Source organism: Vollenhovia emeryi, unplaced genomic scaffold (genome assembly GCF_000949405.1).
Source record: "Vollenhovia emeryi isolate VEMERY1.0 unplaced genomic scaffold, V.emery_V1.0 DF939261.1, whole genome shotgun sequence".
In the NCBI taxonomy this organism is placed as follows: Eukaryota; Metazoa; Arthropoda; class Insecta; order Hymenoptera; family Formicidae; genus Vollenhovia; species Vollenhovia emeryi.
The window spans coordinates 329,338-349,863 of NW_011967105.1; the positions used below are offsets into that span (position 1 = coordinate 329,338).

Consider the following 20,526-nt stretch of genomic DNA (forward strand, 5'->3'; position numbering starts at 1 on the left):
AAAAGTTAAAAGTTAAATTTGTTTTACTTCACGATTTCAGGGTTTTACGGTCTTATAAATAACTGAAATAGAAACCATCACACTCATTGTGGTTTTGCACAAAATCTCACAGTTTGGAATACATGAAATATGGCCCGTTTTAGCGATGCAAACTTTGCAAACTTCGAAACTTTTCTGCCAGGCTACTGAGCACGTGAAGGGGATAGAGTGGAGATAGTGCTCGGCACTCGTCAGTCAGTAGAAGATAGAAGAAGATAATGCCGTCCGGTACCCTCCACCCTATCTCCTCCACGCGTTGCCTAACAGATCTATTCGCGTCGCATGCCCCAACATGTTCCAGCTTGTCCCAACGACCAATACACTCACTTAAATTGTAAATAAAATGACGATATGTTGTTGGGGCAAACAGACCTAGAGATTCAAAGTTTGCATTACTGAGGCGAACAAATTAACGTGAGTTTGTCAGTGAGAATCAAAATCCCATATAATGGCTGTGTTCCAAAATTTACTCTTGAAGATCAATAGTGCACGTAACGTATACCGTACATTTTTAATGTAGGCAGTGAATTTTGGAACACAGGAACTGCCAATGTGGGCAGGCATGCGGCGTCTCGCGACCATAGACTTATACATATTTATAAAGCCTCGTCTACATATAAATCGTAAAGTTGTAGTCGTAAGAATAGTCGACTATAATTGGTTAATTCTTATGTGTCTGACTGAATTGATTAATTACAGTCGATTATTCTTACGACTGTGACTCTGCGACTCTCATTATAGACCCCACATAAGTCTATGCTCGTGACACCTTTGGTTACGGCATGACAAACTTTAAGAAAGGTAAATTCAAAGTTAAAAGTTACCGATAAAATGTAACTAAATTAAGTTAAAACTTAACAGTCTATAATGTATCTAAGTTAAGTTAAAATTATTTAACTTTTTAACTTAACTTTTAACTTTTTAACTAGACACTACCCAACCCTGATATTATATAACACGTATAACTATTAAATAAATTGTATTATTTAGAGATAATTATAATTTGTACAATTAATTACGTTAAGCGAATCATTATTACAATCATGGTTGTAATAATGATTCGCTATATAATGTAATCATTCGCGATAATAATGTAATCATTATTACATTCAAGATAATGCCTGAAGATTGGTCTCTAAATGTCTGTTCACGTTAGATATCGTACATGTAATTTTAATTTATTTATCCACCATAACTTTGCCACTCTATTTTCCTTACTTAAAAAAAAGTTCAATAAATCTTTCTTATATAACAGAATGCAAAGTTTATTGCTTCTTTTTACGACCTCTCTCAGGGAAGATATCTGCCCTTTCAAACTTCCATTAACAATGCACCTTGTCCGTCTTTGTCTTCAGTAATGATCATTCCCAATGCAAATACTGACGAAATCTTCAATTAATCACGATTAATGAAGACTTCATTTGAAATATGAATTACAAATAGAGGTTTTACCATGCTCTTCCGGATTGTCCTCTGCCTCTTTCCGCGTGTTGTATTCTTCCTGACATCGAACAACGAAACACTAACTGACCGTTCGCGACGGTCAGACGCACTCGCTCGCCGTTGCTCGCGCGATAGGGCTTCGCGTGCACGCCGACAGTCTCAGTGCTTCTCTTTACCCAATTACAAACATGATATTCCATTAGACAGCGATCGAATAAAGTTGTGCGTGCAAAACCATTTAAGAGTCCACTCTGTCGCAGTCTGTAATTACATTTAAACCGCACGGTCAGAATAACAACTTCGCGGTCGCTACGATAGCGTCCCAATAACATATAATCACTCGAGTCTTTCTTGAGACCGACGATTTTGATATTCCGGTATTACCTCGAGTTTTCGCATGAAAGCTTCAATTTCTTTTCTTTCAATTCTTCTTCTTCGTTTGGACACAACGGCGCATGGTGACGTAGAGAAACAAATAGAAGATTGATAGAGTCGTAAATAAAACAGCCATATATTTAGGCGAATTATAAAATTTTTCTTATCCATATTATTATATATATATATATATACATATATATATATATAAACGATACGTCAGTTTCGATAATGTTTTACACAAATGTAACGTGCATATAGCACATTATCGATAGACTTTCACATCTGTAATACATTGTAACAAGAAATATGTATATTACATTTACATATATATATATGTACATATATTAAATGTATACACACACATATATATATATAATAAAAACATCCATAAAAAATATCTGTTTTTCCTAACGTCGCAACCAGAAGACTACATTGTCTTGTGCGCGTTTCCGTTGCTGACTGCGTCGGAGAGATCAGTCTCGACCTTTGCGGCCGACTGCTTGTGCGTCTTTCGTGACAGCCCCAGACGGGGCAGAAGTAATATCGAAATCAAACCCAATAAATGCGGGAGCAGGTACAAGTACCTAACAACAAAAGGAAATGCGTTAATCAAAATTGGGCTTTTGGTAATTAAGGATGTATCCTTCGGCAAATATAAACTCAAACTTTCGATATTGAAGAATATCCCCAGTGAGAAATAATTTGTTGATCGACGTCGAAACGATGTCGATTTCGACGTCAATTTCTCGCTGGGTCATTCCTACGATTTTAGTCAACGATGAATGGACTTACAGGTACACTTTGATGCTTGGTACAAATTCTAATAATACAAAGCTGAACGTTATGTAGGCCATTAAAATTCTCGTCGTGATGAACGTTAAGACATCGTAAAAAGTCTTCTTTCCTTGAGATTCCAGGAACAGCGGCCGGATGTAGCGGCGGACCTATCGCCAGAGCATGGAAGATTGAAAATCTGCAACCTGAGTCGCAGTCCTTAAAGTACAGTACAATATTGAAATATACTAACTGAACGTGCCGCTACAGTGAAGAACGCTCCGCTCGCGAATGTGAGGTAATAGCCGGGATAAAAGCCGTGCCATAGAGCGGACAAGGCGTACGTGTGCATTATTTTGTTACGACCAGCTCGTTCATACATGATCGAACGCAACCACAAATTCGTGCCCTTGTTCCAACTGTCGATGCTGTCCTTAAGATTAAGCGATGTCTGAAAGTCAATCAAACGATAAACTGCAACTTTAAGATAAACGTGGGTCACTGTTGTGCACATGGGCGACGAGAAAACGAGTTCGAGCATTTTTTCTGTTTGGTCCACCAGTAATGCTTCGAAATTTTTATTACTTTTACTTATACATTATAAATTGCAAGCGTATCGCACCTCGAATTTAAAAACGTCGACGTTCGAGACCAAATCCCAGCGCGCTTCGCCACGTTCGTCGTAACCGTTGAATCCAAGGCCAGAATTGTTACATATGGCATCGGCGAACAGCCACGCGTGGTAGTATTTAAAGCGCGCGAGCATAGTCGTCAGCATTAAGTACCATACTTTGTAAAGCATACTTGTGTTCTTCAGGAATTCGTCCTCTGAAAAACATAATGTATTATTAACCACGGAGACATGCGCGGCAAGATTAAAGACGAAGAATTCAGACGAACTTTTTACACGTTGTATTGGAAAGACCGGGATAAAGGTGATGAATATAATGGCGCATGCTAAACTCGCTGCGACTTTTCTCACGACGACCAGAGTCGGTGACGGCTCCAGAACAATCTCCTTCTCTTGGCTATTTTTGTCATAAAAGCCCTAAAACAGTTTTGTCATCACTATAAATGCTTCTTCAAGTCTATAATTTACAACGTTGTTAAAAAATAATGCTTGAATTTTTATTTTAAAATAATGATATGAATTCTAAAAGAATTGTAATCGGCATTATACGGTTTTATATCCACGTCAATGTCCTTACGGCTAAAGATTTGGCGCCAGGCAAGTGATGTCCGTGTATAAAATCGATGTAATCGCGGTAGAATATCACTGGGCCAGCCATGAGAGCTTGAAAGTGAAATATGTAGCTAAAGTACTCCAAAGTAGTTGGCATCTTCCTGTAAAAGTAACAATGAGAGAATATCTCTTTGCGATAACGTAAACGATAAAGTGTCAGGATATTCTTCCGTTCGCGTTTCATTAACGATTCGTTTCTATCGATAAATCTGTCTGGACCTATTAAAACTGATAAAGTCTCACATGCGATCTTTTCTTCTATAAAACTTGTCTACATAAAAATTATTACAAATATCGCAATTTTAAATACAAATACATTCTGCTGATAAATACAGTTCGTAAGTAATGGGATTTTGACATCACGAAACAATTATCAGGACTGCTCTTTACGTTACATTATATTCTCGATGCTTCTCGTGCCGATATAAATAACAACGCGCACTGTTAAAAGAGCCTGTTAAAAGAGCACGTGTACTCACTGTACTGCCTGATGACGTTGCATCGGTGTCAGCTCCTCTTCGCGTCGCGTTAGCCCGTCGTGAATGCTGAACGCTAGACTAGTTACTTTCTGCGTTATAACCATGAGTGGACCTGAAAAGAACGTCCGTAACACGTTACAAAAGCGTTGCACGGGAATAATGATGAGACTTATCGCCGAAACATTTACGAACGAGATGTATTGGCGTGTACATAATGGCGAGACACTACAAGGCGCTCAATATCATACGCATACTGCTCAATATATCATGCTGAATGTGACTCAATTTAATAAAAACGCCGTTCATAAAGGACAAAGGAGGCAGACTTGTAAGGGCAACGTAATGACCAGGAAGGATTTAAAGCGTACGAAATTGATGTCGGAAATCACGTTTGTCTACTTAGGAAGAAATCTAAATAAACAGATGACGTTACATGCAGGGCGTGAAACTTACATAATTGCAGGCAGTAAGAGGTGACAACATCGCAAGGATGTCCATATCATTCAATAACGCGGTCACGTTTAGGAGAGCGTAAAATGCTCTTGCAGTAGCATTGCATTCAAAGAAATTTATGAGTATAAACAAGAGTACAGATATTATAAATTCAAAAGATTATACGGAAAGGTCTTTTCGTCTGAAACTATTAATTCCTCAATATCAACTCATATACATTTATAAATATGAAGTAAAGAAGCGAGTTCTTTTACGCAAATTAAAATGCGAAAGAGCCGGCAGTCCTCTCCGCATAAGCCGGGTGAAATCGGCGAGTTGAACGTACCAGTGATGTCGAGCGTGTACGAGCCATAATCGTAGATCTGCCGGTGAAAGTGAATGCACGATAAATAGATTAACGCAATTGCGAGGACGACCCTGAAACACATTCAGATGCACATGTCAAGTTCGTACATGCCGTTCGTCTTTGCTCGCGTGATTTTACTCCCGAGATCAAACATTAATTCGTCAATAAGCACGCGTTTCATTACATCATACGTGCAAACGATCACGCTGAGCGTGCTTCGCGCGGCGAATCATTGTTATCGATGACGTGTGCAATCTCTCCTTGTTAGTCTCGAGAGAGGGAGAAGTCGTATGATTCTGTACAATAACAACTGCAGGGTTAATTATGCAGAAGAACGTGTGGCCCGATAAAGTGCGCAACGCGCGACTATTCGACTATTTTTTTAATAAGAAGAAGCGCGAATTAAATCGTTATGTTTATGACTGACCGATTATAGTATTCCTGAATACCGAAACATATATTAACATATATTTATTAATAAGTAAAAGTTGGACTTGAAGAATACAACGCGGTTAGCAGTGCATAAGTTATAACACAACCCTGGTGGAAATATTTTATTGAAAATGTAATGACATTTTGTTGAAATGTACTTGACACTTTCTCTCCGCTTCATTGTTCTCTTATCAATATTTCAATAAAAATTTCGGTGAAAAATTATTTGAAAAATTTTTCATTCAAAAGAAACAGTTCGTAGTTAAATTCAGTAAAAATTTCATGACATTTAATATTTCATACTGCTGCATTGAATTTCACAAGGAAAATATGATTCATTTTGAGATAAATTCAGTAATTTTTCAATAACTCTCATTTCATGATACTTTTACAGCAAAATATTTCCATGAGGGGATCCTTATATTTATATCTCTCTTACCTCTGCATATTGCGGGGATTTTGTGTGCGCATCGCCACGTAACATAACGCGGGAAGAATAGCGAGATGGATCGCCTGCCTGAAAAAGAACGTTGCTAAGTGAATTTCTCTGTTAAAAAAACGAAATATACAGCAATATTCGATATGTTATATATATAAAACATATACATATATATATATACATATATATAGACTAACAAAACAGTTGCAACTGAAAGAATTAACCTTTATAAAAGTAACTTAAAACGGAGTTATGTGTCAGATGCAAAGGGGGAAACCGCTAAGGGTATGTGGTGTACAGATTTGCGGCATTGCTGGGCATTACTAGGCATTTTTTGGGCATTAGTTTAGACATTAGGTCTTGCTAGGGCATTATAAAGATAAAATAAGATGATAAGATAAAGTAATGCCTACTGGGCATTAGTGGGCATTGGTGTGTAAGATTTTGGTTAGCGGTTTCCCCCTCGGTCAGATGCTTACCGATGTTTTGCGTTAGCTCCCTGTCTCGAATTTAGGCGAGGATCTTATAGAATCTCAAAGAACATTACGTCTTAGAATGCAACTAATCTAACTCTAATCTATATCGTTGGTCTAATACGAAACTAAACATTATTCTAGCAAGCACGATAGAACTAACAAAAAAAGTGATCATAAAGTGGAACTTCTTCACATGAACTTGATATTTCGAGTTACAACCATTTTGCGACAAGTAAAAATTTTCATACGTTTCTCTCACACGGAGAATGGATGGAACGTAGGCTTACCTGCCGAAGCAAAAATATCCAAGAGCGAGGCCAATGGTAAGGCCATAAACATGTCTTGCGGCTGGGGTAGTGGCGATGGGGCTCAGAGATGATCTTAATAGTGTGGCTAATATGAGGGCTGTGAATTGCGTCAGGACAAAATTTACCTGTGCAAACAGAAGAAACGGACACATTAAGAGCTACTTTTGTCTCAGAGCGATCTCTTAATTATAATTTACGATTATAACAAGTGATTAAATAATAAAGCAACGTGCATATTTCCAATTTGCACTTTTTCGTTTCCCCCTTCCCTTTTTTTAATAATGTTAAAATCATAATGGACTTCTGGACACTTTTCGAATTCAACTAAAAAGAACAATTGTCTGCATACAAGACTCCTGCAAAATGGGTTCTAATCACGTCCGTTGCAACGTTGCTGAATTGCACGTATGTATCTCGCACGTGAAAATAGGAGCAATTGCTTGGATTTGCGTCGAGAGTCCGTTATTTCATTTTTGCCGTCGCGAAAAAGTCACTTCCGAGGAAACGTCGAGCTCCTTTTGAACGGCATCCTAACGGTACGCACCTAATGCAGGTGCTAGATTCACTTGACTTCGCAAACAACGGTGGGATACGTGCGAACGACGAGGTCGTTGATCTCCGCGCCGGTGATTACTGCGGTCACGATACTAAATTGGAGTAAATATGTCCGGTGTTTTGCCATGGTAAATTGCTTTATTTGCAAAATCACATGTACGTTATCTTTTTCTTTTGCTAGTGAAAACTTGTTAGTCTTACGAGCGAGATCGCCTGAGAACTCTTGAGCAAACCGATAAGGTTTACACGAGTTTGAAAGAAGCAGATATCGCAACGGATAAAAGAATTGTAATTTTCTGAAAATAACAAAAAAAAATCCAAAGTTTCGTCTCAAAATTCTTACATAACTCCCAACGACGCGACAAAACGAGATAATGGTAAAAAAAAGTATAAAATTATGTATATTAGAAGTAAAAATACGTCAGCTACTTATTATTAAAAATGATACGTATAACTTGTATGTAGATGAAAGCCCCCTATTATGAGATAGGCTCTTAATAGAGCGGGATTTTTGTTAAATCAATAAGGCCCCTATCTGTTGATTCCACCATAAATTTGTTGTCCCTGGAGCGAAATCTGTTTAGTGGAAAATTCATTGTCAGATTGTGTAATCGTTGCGAAAAAAGATTTGTGATTGAATTTGGGTGTTGAAAACTTGCGATCTCGTGTTAGAAACCTGTCTCATAACAGAGGACTTTTCTCTATATTATAACGAATATACACAGTTGAAAAATTTGTGTTAAATTTAACGGATATCACAAATCACATGTCCTAAACGGTCCACACAAATTTTTGTGTTGATGATCACATTAATACTCAGTTAATATTTTATCACAAAATAAATGCAAATCTCAAAATAATTTGAAATAAATTTTGTGTAAAATTAACATATTTTTAATAACAAAATGAATTTAAAAAGTGTAACTTTTACATTTTACAGATGTAATAAGTCAAATGACGGTTCGAAATCGCTCTCGCTTATGTTATATTAAGTATAGAATAAAATCAATACTTCATTCTGCGAATTTTAACAGATAAATTTTGCTACTAATAATACAGAAGATATGAATTGCGTCACATAAAAAAATAAGTACACATTGCGTTGTTTTAACATTTCTTTTCACTTATTTTCATAATTTTACATTTGAGGCCAATTAACACAAGAGCAATATGTCAAATTAACACACGAATGTATTAAACATTTAACACTAAAATTTTAACCGGCATTTTGTTTAACAAGAAAACACAAATTTTCCAACTGTGTAGATTAATAGAGAATATATTGGGAGAAGTAAAAAAAAAAGATTAGAGGCTAGACGATGTGTACTTCATAAATAAATTACCGAATGCGTTACGCAGTAATGAATATAAATCAAAGGTGATTGGTATTCATGAAACTAACGAAGTCACTGACAAATAAGGTTCATTAATTTTTCAGGGCTTGACCGGTTAACAGGCTTTTTCTTTTCAAGCGCGTAACTTGGTCGTTACGGCCAATAAATAAAAATCATCCTCCCCACTCGCCTCTTGTATCCCAATGTTGCTTTTATTTTGAAGCGAATTATTTATTTAAACAGCTGATCTCGGTCTCCCGCCGGCGACATGCACCGTCAAGAATAGCAAGATAAAGATTTCTCGCTAAAAATAGAGAATGAAATGGCGCGCACGTCGATTGTGCTCTAAGGAGCGGCCGTAAAACGATCCGACCCGTTCGTTACGACTTCTTTACGGCAATGCGATATATTGTTTCCTCTCAGCGGCGAAAAGATAATGCAGCTCTAACCGTCCGGCTTTACGAGCCTTCGACGTTGCGAGACGATTGGTAAGAAACGTGCAGCGCAGCGTGACAAATCTCTTCATTACCTGTTGCGTCTGTTTGAATTCTATTATTACGCTCAACGAATTTAAACCTCCCACGCCCTTAAATTGTAACACAAGCGAGGGAGCTTCTTATCAATAGGCGTTAGAGATGCGTTCTTTGTACGAAGCACCGACCGCTTGCGTTATGCGCGGCTCTAAGTCACACTGAAAAAAATTTCTGGTTGAATATGGACGAATCAGATAATTCCTTTAGGATTTACCAGAATTCCTGTAATCCTACAGAAATTCTGGTAAATCCTAAAGGAATTCTGGTAAATCCTAAAGGAATTATCTGATTCGTCCATATTCAACCAGAAATTTTTTTCAGTGCACGATTAATCCTCGAACATTAATCTTGATTGACTCTTTCTGTCTATCTGGAAACTTACGTCGCAAAATACAATCAACTTGAACGTCTTAAAGCGATAACCGAGCGAGTAATCTCTTTTCTTTTCCCCTCGATATCTGTATCGAACTATTTACACTCTTCTGGACGTATCTCAATCGCGTTCGTTTCGCAAATACAGGTAGGACTCGTTTTTACGACAATCCGTTTTGCGACTTTTTCAAAATTACCTGAGTTTAAGTGATTATCTGAAACACAGATAAAACAAGTGATATAAAAACGTTTAAAACATTTATGCCCCCCGTCGTAAACTTTACATACGCGTTTCAGGAAAATGACATAATATCGAACGAATAAACGTTGCGCACACGCGATGTAATCGCTTTATATACCATATTTCCGAGGTATTTAGGGGTTTCCATACGTTTTCCTCACCCTGTATAATAGAGAAGTCCCGACGCGTTCTACGCAGAGAACGGCTAAACGCCGCCGCGCTTCTCGTATAACGTTCCGCTTCAACGAAGATCGCGCGCGTGTGATTCGATCGCGCTTCAATCAGGTCAAATTGATAGTTTAGATTAGAGGGTGCGGTCGGGGCACCAATCCGCCCAAGGTGAAGTTGTCATTGGCAAAATCGGAGTAATCCAGTTTGACTCGCGACTTATTATTGTGCAGCCTTAGGGCCTGAGCAGAATGGCTGTCTTGTACTCTTAATTAAGACAGCCTCAAGACAATGCTTTATGTTTTAAGGCTTTGCCTTGAGGTAACGCACAATAACTGTCTTACGTCTTAAAAGTACAAGACAGCCATTCTGCACTTATCGTCGCGAGAATCAACTTTTTTTTCAGAATTATGCATTATTTCCTTATCTCTGACGCACCTCCGTTTCCTCCTCACTCCTTGCCTGCTCCCTCCGTCTCTGCCCCTCCTCTTATCGGTTTCTTCCATTATAATATTTTCATAGTAACGTTTGTAAATTTTCGAAAAAATAAGCCGTATCGGTATCGCGATGACCAGACAATCTCTACGCGGAGGGAATTTTCTCTTAGAATTTATACTGAAAATCATGTGATCGTGGGACAACGCGGCGTTTTGAAGAACTTTGTGAATATAAGTACGCTTTAGTCGACCTTAACTGGCTCGTGTTTAATATAAAAAAAATACAATGCGACGTTTCGACTGAGGGTTTAGGTCCTTCTCAAGCAAGTTCTTAATAAATAATCCAGCCAATTCGATAAGAAGTCATGAGATAACAGTCAGATAGTAAATTAGTCATAATTATAAGCATTACAGGCACAAAGTTAAAATGTATGCACTACAAAGGCCGGAGAATGACTATTCAGTGACTATTCAGCAGGGCTGTTACTTTTAATAACTTCGAAGATTCGAAGCTTCGAAAACTTTATTCGTGCGAGTGGCGAATTTATTTAAAGAACACTAAAAATATTGTAAACAAAAAGTACTTATTTATTGAAAAATAGGTAATTACTTCTGAATTATAATTTTGAAGTATTAATTTTATTATTTTATTATCTTTTAACATATATAAATAAGTACTTTTTATTTACAATATTTTTAGTGTTCTTTAAATAAATTCGCCACTCGCACGGATAAATTTTTCGAATTTGTCGGAAGTCAGCGCACAAAGAATTGTGGACGTATGTCGCATTCGTCGCATCTCAAGGCGTTGTGCGTTGACTTCCGACACCGACTTAAGTCTTACGACCGACTCGTAAACGGTTACGACAATCCTTCTGCTCAGGCCTGCGGCCTGAATTTATCGTAACCGTTTCTATCGCGAAACCGGAAGTCAACGCACAAAGAATCGTAGACATATGTCGCATCCATTGCGACGACACACGTTTATACAATTCTTTGCGCGTTGACTTCCAACATCGATTTATATCGTACGATGAAATCGCGAACAGTTACGACAATCTTTCTGCTCGAGCTCATATACTACACTCATATACTACGTCGCTCTCACCATCTCCGATTAATCGGCCGATTACGAGTCAACCGTGATCGGTTGATTTTGGTTACGATAAATACAATACGATTGGTCGATTCCAATGAAACACTGAAATTCAATTGGCTAATTCGATTAATCGTAGATGATGAAACCGAGGCCCACGAGGGGGACGATCTCAACAGACTCCAATTCATTTAATCGGCGATTAACTTATCGAGCGGTGTATCCAGCAAAGCATTAATTATTCTATCGCGCGTATTCTACCGCGCGATGTTTGACTCTAGAATGTTAAACGTGGGTGAAATTTATGGAGCGACTCGAGAAGTGAATTTTGAAGAAACGCATGTGTTTCGTTTTTCTGTTACAACTTTTTCAACTTTGTTCAATCGCGAAAATATCGACAGAATTCCTCAATGTTCCGTCAATTACAAAGAAAGGACTGAATTTTGATCATTTCTTTCCGGAAGTTACGAGCAAATGAAAATTATTCACATTCAGAGTTTACGTGAGCTTTGGGTTTCTCCAATATCGCTTAATTTTAATCTCGGTTCAATTTATTCCTTCTAACGCCCGGTTTCACCAACGTTGTTTAACGTTAAGCTTAGCTTAATTCGTTCTTTGCCTCTTTTCGTCTGTTACTTTAGAAAGAGGCAAACGTGAATTAAACTAAGATTAAAGTTAAACGACGGTTGGTGAAATCGGGCCTTACTGTCCCCTTAAAAAGAGACAAAGGACGAGCCTACTTTTAAGCTAAGGTTAAAGTTAAATGACGTTGGAGGAACCGAACCTTAGAACTAGACCAAGGTTCTAGGGTGAAAGTGAACAGCCCATTAATCATTTCGTTCGTCATAATCATCACTTCTGTCAATGTGGATTGACTTTAATCTCGGGGTTTCTCCTACTTTTTTCTAATTCTCAGCACTAGAGAAAGATAAAAAGTGAATTGAACCGAGATAAAGAAATCAATCTACATTGCTAAAGGACAGCAATTAATTGGACAGCTGGAATTAGAAAGAGATAAAAAGCGAGTTAAGTACGAGATAAAAAATAAATCTACACTACAAGTGGACAAATGAGAAAACGGTGAGTCAAATGGAGATTAAAGTTGACCTCTACGTGAGCGGAAGCGAATATTAGCAACTGATACACGATCGAATGAGCGTCGCGCGTCAAGTCGATCAACAAAGAGGTGGTTCGCTTCCTCTTAATCTATTTTTACGAATATCCCGGACGAGCCTAGCGGAAAATTTTCCATAAATAACTATAAAAAATTGACTTGAAATAGAGACTTGTAGAAATTTTTATATCCTCGTTAAAAAATTAATTTTTTTTTCGTAAAAATATCTACGAAACAGTACCACAAATTACAAATGTTCTCGAATCAAGAAATTACTTATTGCACGTAGTATTTCACGAATATGTACAATTTTGTACAACTTTACTATAGTTTAAAAAATTTGAGAAACAACAAAATCTTAAAGAATATTACAAAAATTAACAAAAGTGTTCCAATTCTAGCATTTTCATGTTGATTTTTCTAACACATTTTAAATTTACGTTAAATTTCTTAGATTCTGGTAGTTGTGTTTAATTGTTTCGTAGAATTTTGTAGAATTATTTCCGGCGGGGGAGGTGCCGCACGTTCCTCGCGTACGACCGTGGAAATGCAGACTGCAGTTTCACGCGCCAAGGAGTTCAGGGCGAGGGATCGGAGGACGCGATCGGGAGGCACGTATCCGACTGACAGGGAAATTCACGGTCGTTCGTTTCGGGTTTAACCACCAAGGGTGCTACAAAACGGGATACATAATCTGCGCGTCGAGTGCATCTCCGATCCTCGCGGCTTACGTCATCGACTACTCGAGATTTGCGCCGCAATTTTAAAACGCGTTGCGCCAGACGATACCTTTTACGCCTGATCTACAATGTGCTCATTGCGCCTAGAAACATTCGGTTTTATATAAGCGGGTCAAACCGCTTTAAAAACTTCGTCAACAACGTACGATTGTACGATGTAAATGTACAATTCGTCGACTTGCACGAATATTTTAAACGCATTTATTGGCTGCAAATTAGAATGTTTTCTAGACCCGGAGAACACATTGCAGATTAGACTTTAGGCTAGTATTACATTTGTCGTACGAAAGATTCTCGGGTATCTAGAAATTTTCTATTCAGCAGTCGATCAACCACGCTTGAAAACTTTGTCGTGCGACAAATGTAATATTAGGCTAAGTTTTTCAAGCGTGTTGACTGGCTGTAGAATAGAAAAGTTCTCGAGTCTCTAGAAATGATCTATTCCGCAGCCAATCGACAAGCTTGAAAAATGCTTTTGAGTCTGGAAACATTTGGTTTTATATAAGCGAGTCAAACCGCTTTAAAAACTTCGTCGACTTGCACGAATTTTTTAAACGTATTTACTGGCTAGAAAATAGAATGTTTTCTAGGCGCGAAGAACACATTGTAGATTAGGCTTTAGGCTAGTATTACATTTGTCGTGCGAAAAATTCTCGGGTATCTAGAAATTTTCTATTCAGCAGTCGACCAACCACGCTTGAAAAATAGGTCGTGCGACAAATGTGATATTAAGCTAAGGCTGGTATTACAATTGTCGTACGACAAATTTTTCAAGCGTGTTGATTGGCCGCAGAATAGAAAGTTTCTAGATACTCAAGAATTTTACTATCCTTCAGCCAATCAATACGCTTAAAAACTTTGTCGTACGACAAATGTAATACCAGCCTAAGGCTGGTATTAATACATTTGTCGTACAACAAATTTTTCATACGTGCTGACTAGCTGCAGAATAGAAAAGTTCCCGAGTCTGTAGAAATGATCCATTCTGCAGCCAATCGACAAGCTTGAAAACTTTGTCGTATTACAAATGTAATAGTACGAATCGCCGGCCTGTTCGCGTCTTCTCTTCCCGAAACGACGCATTACGACTCCGAATTGGTTGCGAGATACGCGAGAAAATAATGCGCAGGGAGGGAAATGTAGTTTCGAACTTGGCCGCGCGCGAACCCGATTAGGATCGATTGTCGAAGTCAACCGCGAGATGGAAAAAAGGGATCACGCCATTGAGGGCCTTGAAATTATATAATTAACCGCACTTGGAAGGAAGCTGCGCAACTTCGACTGCGTTATATAAACTGCAATTTCCGGGTAGAAACCGGGCGATTCTTTTCGAATTCCTGAATTACGAAATGAATTCTTCTTCCCTTCCATTTCCGTTCCGAGTTCGGGGTTTAGAAGGCATTCTCGCTTTTACGTCGTCGATTCCGAGCTGTATCTCGAATACAAAAGAAATTCTGTGTGTTCAAAACAGTTTAATTTACATTCACAAGAGGCCAAAAGCCGCTTCCTTCCGCGCGTCCTCCTTGAACTAGCCGAGAAATTCAAAATTCAAGAAGGTAAATAGGCAACTGAATTGTAAAACCGCGTGTCTGTACTGAAAAAACTCGGGGAAAACTCGCCGACCGGCGCCCGTACGTACGTCACGAGGGCCATTGGTCAAATCAAACGCGGCCGAAACCGCAAAAATGGACAAGAGCACGTAACAATCGTGGGCAGGAAACGCTCGTAAGTCGCGTCGTCCAGCGTGCGCGACAATTTCCGCCAATTTCCCCCCTTCGAATACGAATCCCTCGCGCGTGGTTTGTTTCAAAATCGACCCGTCGCGATTCTCGCTCGTTTCGATTAACCCCGTGCCGCGTTGCCGCGCACAATTTCCGACCGATTAAAAGCACGGACCGACGGCGAGACCGGGAGGGTCCGCTTAAATAATAAAAAAAAAACAAAAAAAAATCCGACCGACACAAATTGGCGAAACCGTCGCGAAACCCAACCCCGCGCTCGCGGGGCGCACGACGCGGAGAGGCGCGTCGCGGCGATCCTCCCAGCGATCGATATCTCCCCGTTGCCGCCCAGGAATCCGCCGGAGAGGACAGTGGCACCGGCCGGCCGGCCGGTCACCCCCGCCCCCCTTGGCGCCGCGTCGCGCGGGTGTCATACCCGTCGTCTCACCTGGTCGATCGGTAACCCGACGAGGTCCGCGAGCCAGGAGAAAGTGCGAAAGCCGTCGTAATAGTCGTGGTCCATGGCCGCGGCCATTGTCACGGGGGATTCGCCGGGACGCGCGCCGGGGGCGGCGAACTGCGTGCGTGGGTGCGTGCGCTGACGGACGCCCACCGGGCTCGGATGTCGCGGCGGCGTCTACACCGGGTGCGAGGGATCGTGCGGCTGGTTGCGTCCGGGCGCGACGTGCGGCTGCGAGCGCGGGCGACTGCGAACTGACTGACTGAAGCCGGGACGGAACACGCGCCGGCTCCGCTCTCGCCGCCGCCGGTATTCGGAGCAACGTTCAGGCGGCGAGAACGGTGGATGGCTCGTGTGACGCGCCGCGCGCGTCACGCGGCCGCCGTGGACCAATCGGGCGCGGGCGCGGACAACAACACGTGCCTATATATGTAGTTTGAACGGGCGCGCACGCCGGGGCTGGAATCGGGGAATTTTGACGAATTTATCGAGGCCTCGATCGCGCGACTGATCGTATTATCGACGGTCTCTTAAACGCTCGAGCGGAGAGCTGATGTCACTCTTATTTCTTTTTCTCTTCCATGTATGTACGCGCATATGCGCGCGCGAACACACGCGGAATTTCTTTTTTATGATTAAATGGTTTATCGCGACGGAAGAATTTATAATCCGCGGCACAACGTTAAAACTGCGAAGCCCCTCTTTTCGCTGGCCAGTTTTCTTAGATTTCTCGTTAACGAGAATCGATCTTATCATTAAAAAAATGCATAGTCATTTCACGGTTGCGATTCTAGTTATAGACTACTATTGATACGTGTTTCTTCAAGCGTTAAAATGTATGTTAAAACATTTGCATATTGTAATAAGTTTGACATCCATTTATAAGCGTGCACGTGGTAGATGACTATATCGAAATGGTTGTCTCTCTGCTAAGTTTTGAAGTTTCTGCTCTCTTTCCGTAAAACTTTAGCGAATCGCAAATCTGTAATTAACCGATACAAATTGAAACAACTGTCGTTCCAAGGTGTCTCCGAGTATCGAATGAATTCTTCGCGCAGCAGTTCTCACATATACATACAGTTGCCTTTATTTCCTGTGTATTTGCGACGAGTTCAAAATGTGTTTGAAAAATAACTTACGTTCGATCTTATTCTCGCACAGGTACTGACCTTCTCATAACACATACTCTATCTCGTAATACATACGGTATTTACATATATCTTCAAGTATGTTCATATAATCATATAATTACATTTCAGATACATCGTAAGATTTGCGAGAATATGTGGCAACTTGTCCAATTACATGAGAACGAATCAATATAATTAGGATGTATTAACATTTATTAAAGCCTCAATAGAGATTTACATTTGCATTACTTTTTAATACAGTCCCGTTGCTCTTCAAAATGCTATTGAGACATCTAGCATTTCACGAGTTGATTTATATCCTCGGATCGGTAATCTCTAATCTTTAAACTTGGACCAAATACACACGGTGATCGTTCACTCCCTCGAATTACTGTCAATTTGTCATCCATTAAAATATGATAGTGATACACGCGCAGCTGACAAACCAGTAAATTTACGGGATGCCAAGTTGAGAAGCAAGGAGATTATGTTGAAAAATCTCTGTTGGCGCTTTAACAAATTGCATAAATGGGCTCCATATAATTATTGACTCATCCTCGTACATAGCCTTAGAATATATACGACAATTCAACTCGTTATCACTAACGAAGCTCGACGAATACATCCGTTCATATAGATACTACCACTTGAATCGGTAGTTGCAAAATAGATGCGAGATAATATACAAAATAGAATGTCTTTCATTCATAACAATAATAAAATCTTATTATAACACTCAGAAAACATCAAAAGTTCTAATTTAAAACTAAAAAAGCACTTTCTTGAGGGAAGTCTCTCTCTCACGTAGTTTATCGAGCCCTTATTGTTGTTACACACACTTCTAATATTTACACTGTACATCTTTTAAAAGATTCCAAACACTTTACTCGTCTCAGTGAGTGTAAGAATGATTTTTTTAAATGGTGTTTGGTATTAAATACAATAGACTAACAGTGATAAAGTAATAATGTGCAATAACTCAGCAAAAAAAAAAGGTTAATGCCATGTTCTACAGCATACAATGTATGTCTTTGTCAAATGTGTGCGTTGAATGATTGGTTGACTCTATGCATGAGATGAATCAACAATAATCCAGAATACATTTGAAAAACAATAGGGGAAATTTGCAGTCGTATCATATTTCCATATTTTTCAATGCACAAGTGGAACACTATATCAAGTGTATTAAAAAGCAAAGTCACTACGTTATAAAAGATATACGTGCGTTCTAAGAAGTTTTATAAACATTTGAATAATTATTGATTCACTTCCATAATTTTTTCCATCGCTAAATTAGTCGGCCACAAAATCAGTTTGATGAAATACATTCGTTAATCTATTAATATCAACATTCTTCCTACACGAATGAAAGAGTCGCGTATCGAAGAGCTAGATTCATATACTTTTCCCCCCCCCCAAATTCTCTGACAAATTTGAAACGAACTTCGTTCATAAATAAAAATTTCACTATAATTTCTGTTACATAATTACGTATTTCTTTAAATTTTGAATATATTGAGTATTAGATTAAATTGTCATTGATTTGACTAGCTAAATAAGGTTTTGCTACTTACAGTCTCGAAGTTTAACAAGCTAAAGCACCTAATGTTAACTTAAGTATAATTAAGCCAAGTAATTTTCGCTGAGGACAGATTAAGTTTAAGTCCAGTAAACAATCTGAGATTGACAGACGGACACGCGTAAATCTTCCGTACGCATCCTCTCGTGTTGTTTTATTTGATTTTTATCTTGTGTAGTTTCAGCTTGAAACCAAGCAATTCCGAAAGCACTCCTGAGAGCGCTGACAGTAGCACCACTTTAGTAATAGTGTATAGATACGGATTAGCCGACAGCCCAGAGATTTTAAACGGACTCTCCAATTCCTGCAAAAACATCCTTTTGAATTAGTTAATTCATTCATATCGTTTCCTCATTAAACTTGTAAAAACACATACCTTTATCAAATCAGCCGCCAATTTCAATACGCTATTTGCAACCATAAGCTCCTCTTTCTTGTGCGGCTTTTGCTCAATTTGCAAATATAAATTGATCTGAAATTTACATCGAAAAGTAAGAAAGCTTTCGAGTGTACAAGCTTGAACAAGCGCATTATAACGAGGCCTACCTGTTCAGTTATCAAAATTGAGAGATTTCTGTACTTTTTGTTGATCTTCGTTCCTAGCGTCATAAATCGTAATATAAATATTCCAAGCGAGAAGCTCCAGAATAATGCTTCGACATTGTATCGTGAATGCAGGCTTTCGAGATCCTAGAATAAGATTTACGTTGTCAAAAGAAGTAAACGTGTACAAAACGTAGATATATGAAAGAAATATAAACTGTACTCACTTTAATTAATTCCAAACTTACGAATGACAGCAGTAATAATGTAATAATGAATACTGCTGAAACAATTATGTCTACAGATCGTTGTGGGCCTCTTCGCTGTAACAGGAAATTGTACAAAACGTGAGGCACAAGACGCATAGGTCTAATTTTCTAATTGACGAGCATATTAGCGTTTGATGTTCTTACTTTCAAATAAGATCTGACGCTCAGCCATGTCTTTATGTTGCGCACTTTGTTCAAGCGGAAGTGCGGCAAGTCAGACTTGCGCGCGCGTCTGGACGATGTCAAGTGAGAAAACAATTTTGCATACAAAAGTCTCTGCTTATACGTTCGTTCCGCTACTGCCAGCAAGAAAAATAGACAGCATGACAGCATAAATCGTTCGAACATTGAAATTAGCACGACTATTCGTTCCCTAAAAACAAAGAGCGGTCGGGGTTCAAAAAACCTACTAATCTGTAAATATTTTCAAATATAAACCGGAGAAGTATTCTCTTACCAAAATGCACTTCCAAATGCTATGCCAATTGTTCTACACAAAACATCGGTGTACGTTTCGAAGTTCACCTGGATCATGTCGCTCGGTAGTAGACTAACAGACGCGTTACCGATATTATCTGAACCTATGTGGTCACTCAGCCGTTTTATTGACGGTATTAGACACAACGCGATGCCAAGTATCAGACCGCCGTAAAAATAATTCATGCCCTCTGGCATGGATTCGACTCTGGCGATAATCGCTGAACTGATATCGAGCACTGACAATTCAGCCTTTTTGACGTCACGCCGCGTCCAAATCGTACACGAGACTGTAAACAGAGCGGCACAAAGTGAATATTATTAAATCTGCAACCGTTTAATTTGTTGGCTGTAGCTGCTTGAAAAGAGGAATCTTCATTTGTACGCAAAATTTGTCATACTAACCACGATCAGACGATGTGCAGGTGGAATTAAATAATATTGAGGGTGGTAACTCAAATTCCCATGAGAAAGGATGCTCCACGAATTCTCCGTAATTAAGATTAGTCTCGCTGGCTAAATCAGATTCCCCAAGTTCTGAGCTGTAACAATTTCGTTTTACAGAGTGCTACGGTTTATTAAGATGTGTACGTCTCACCTGTAACTACACTCGTCACTGTTGGTCGTTACTCCCATCCATTCCGTGGCGGAAGTCGTTGCCTCCGTCAGATGATGCGTCGTAGCTTCCTCACACTCGCCTTCCTCTTCGCTCTCGCACTGCTGCCGCGTGTCTCTTGATCCCAATATTTTTGATGACGTATCTTTATCCTTGAATTTACAAGATTGCCAGGGTCGACAGATTAATATAAGGTGCATTAAACATGAACTATCGAAATATCTCTTCTCATTAATAGAGTAAAAAGGCATTTAAGAATATCTGAGAAAAACTGCGCTATGGGAGAGCTCAGTAGAATGATAAAAAAAAGTATACATAAAGAAATTTTGGT

The 20,526-nt window shown here is 39.2% G+C and overlaps 3 protein-coding genes across 7 annotated transcripts in view; all 3 read right to left on the reverse strand.

The window, feature by feature from the left end:
* The window catches only part of LOC105559658 (chaoptin), a 10,478-nt gene extending 8,532 nt beyond the window's left edge, over nt 1–1,946 (reverse strand). For 2 of the 4 annotated variants that reach the window (XM_012008139.1, XM_012008137.1), the window contains exon 1: nt 1,492–1,838. In XM_012008139.1, coding sequence (XP_011863529.1) covers nt 1,492–1,494 — 3 coding nt within the window. In that variant the 5' untranslated portion in view covers nt 1,495–1,838. Of the gene's footprint in view, nt 1–75; nt 653–1,491; nt 1,839–1,866 lie in introns of those variants that run through there. The other 2 variants (XM_012008138.1, XM_012008136.1) reach the window with 2 other exon arrangements.
* A 31-nt stretch (nt 1,947–1,977) lies between these two features.
* LOC105559659 (membrane-bound O-acyltransferase domain-containing protein 2) lies at nt 1,978–15,732 on the reverse strand. The gene is made up of 11 exons (XM_012008140.1): nt 15,570–15,732; nt 6,790–6,935; nt 6,027–6,104; nt 5,135–5,226; nt 4,357–4,468; nt 3,843–3,978; nt 3,535–3,682; nt 3,257–3,462; nt 2,888–3,085; nt 2,653–2,804; nt 1,978–2,444 (listed from the first exon to the last, which is right to left on the reverse strand). Exons 1-11 carry the CDS (start codon nt 15,654–15,656, stop codon nt 2,288–2,290), a joined length of 1,512 nt encoding a protein of 503 aa, XP_011863530.1. The 5' UTR covers nt 15,657–15,732; the 3' UTR covers nt 1,978–2,287.
* Nucleotides 15,733–16,642: 910 nt separating this feature from the next.
* LOC105559660 (putative homeodomain transcription factor) overlaps nt 16,643–20,526 on the reverse strand; it is a 10,658-nt gene continuing 6,774 nt past the window's right edge. For both annotated transcript variants that reach the window (XM_012008142.1, XM_012008141.1), the window contains 8 exons: nt 20,178–20,347; nt 19,985–20,121; nt 19,560–19,869; nt 19,247–19,475; nt 19,061–19,156; nt 18,837–18,980; nt 18,667–18,762; nt 16,643–18,594 (listed from right to left, as the gene is read on the reverse strand). In XM_012008142.1, the coding sequence (XP_011863532.1) occupies nt 18,445–18,594; nt 18,667–18,762; nt 18,837–18,980; nt 19,061–19,156; nt 19,247–19,475; nt 19,560–19,869; nt 19,985–20,121; nt 20,178–20,347 (1,332 nt within the window). In that variant the 3' untranslated portion in view covers nt 16,643–18,444. The remainder of the gene's footprint in view (nt 18,595–18,666; nt 18,763–18,836; nt 18,981–19,060; nt 19,157–19,246; nt 19,476–19,559; nt 19,870–19,984; nt 20,122–20,177; nt 20,348–20,526) is intronic.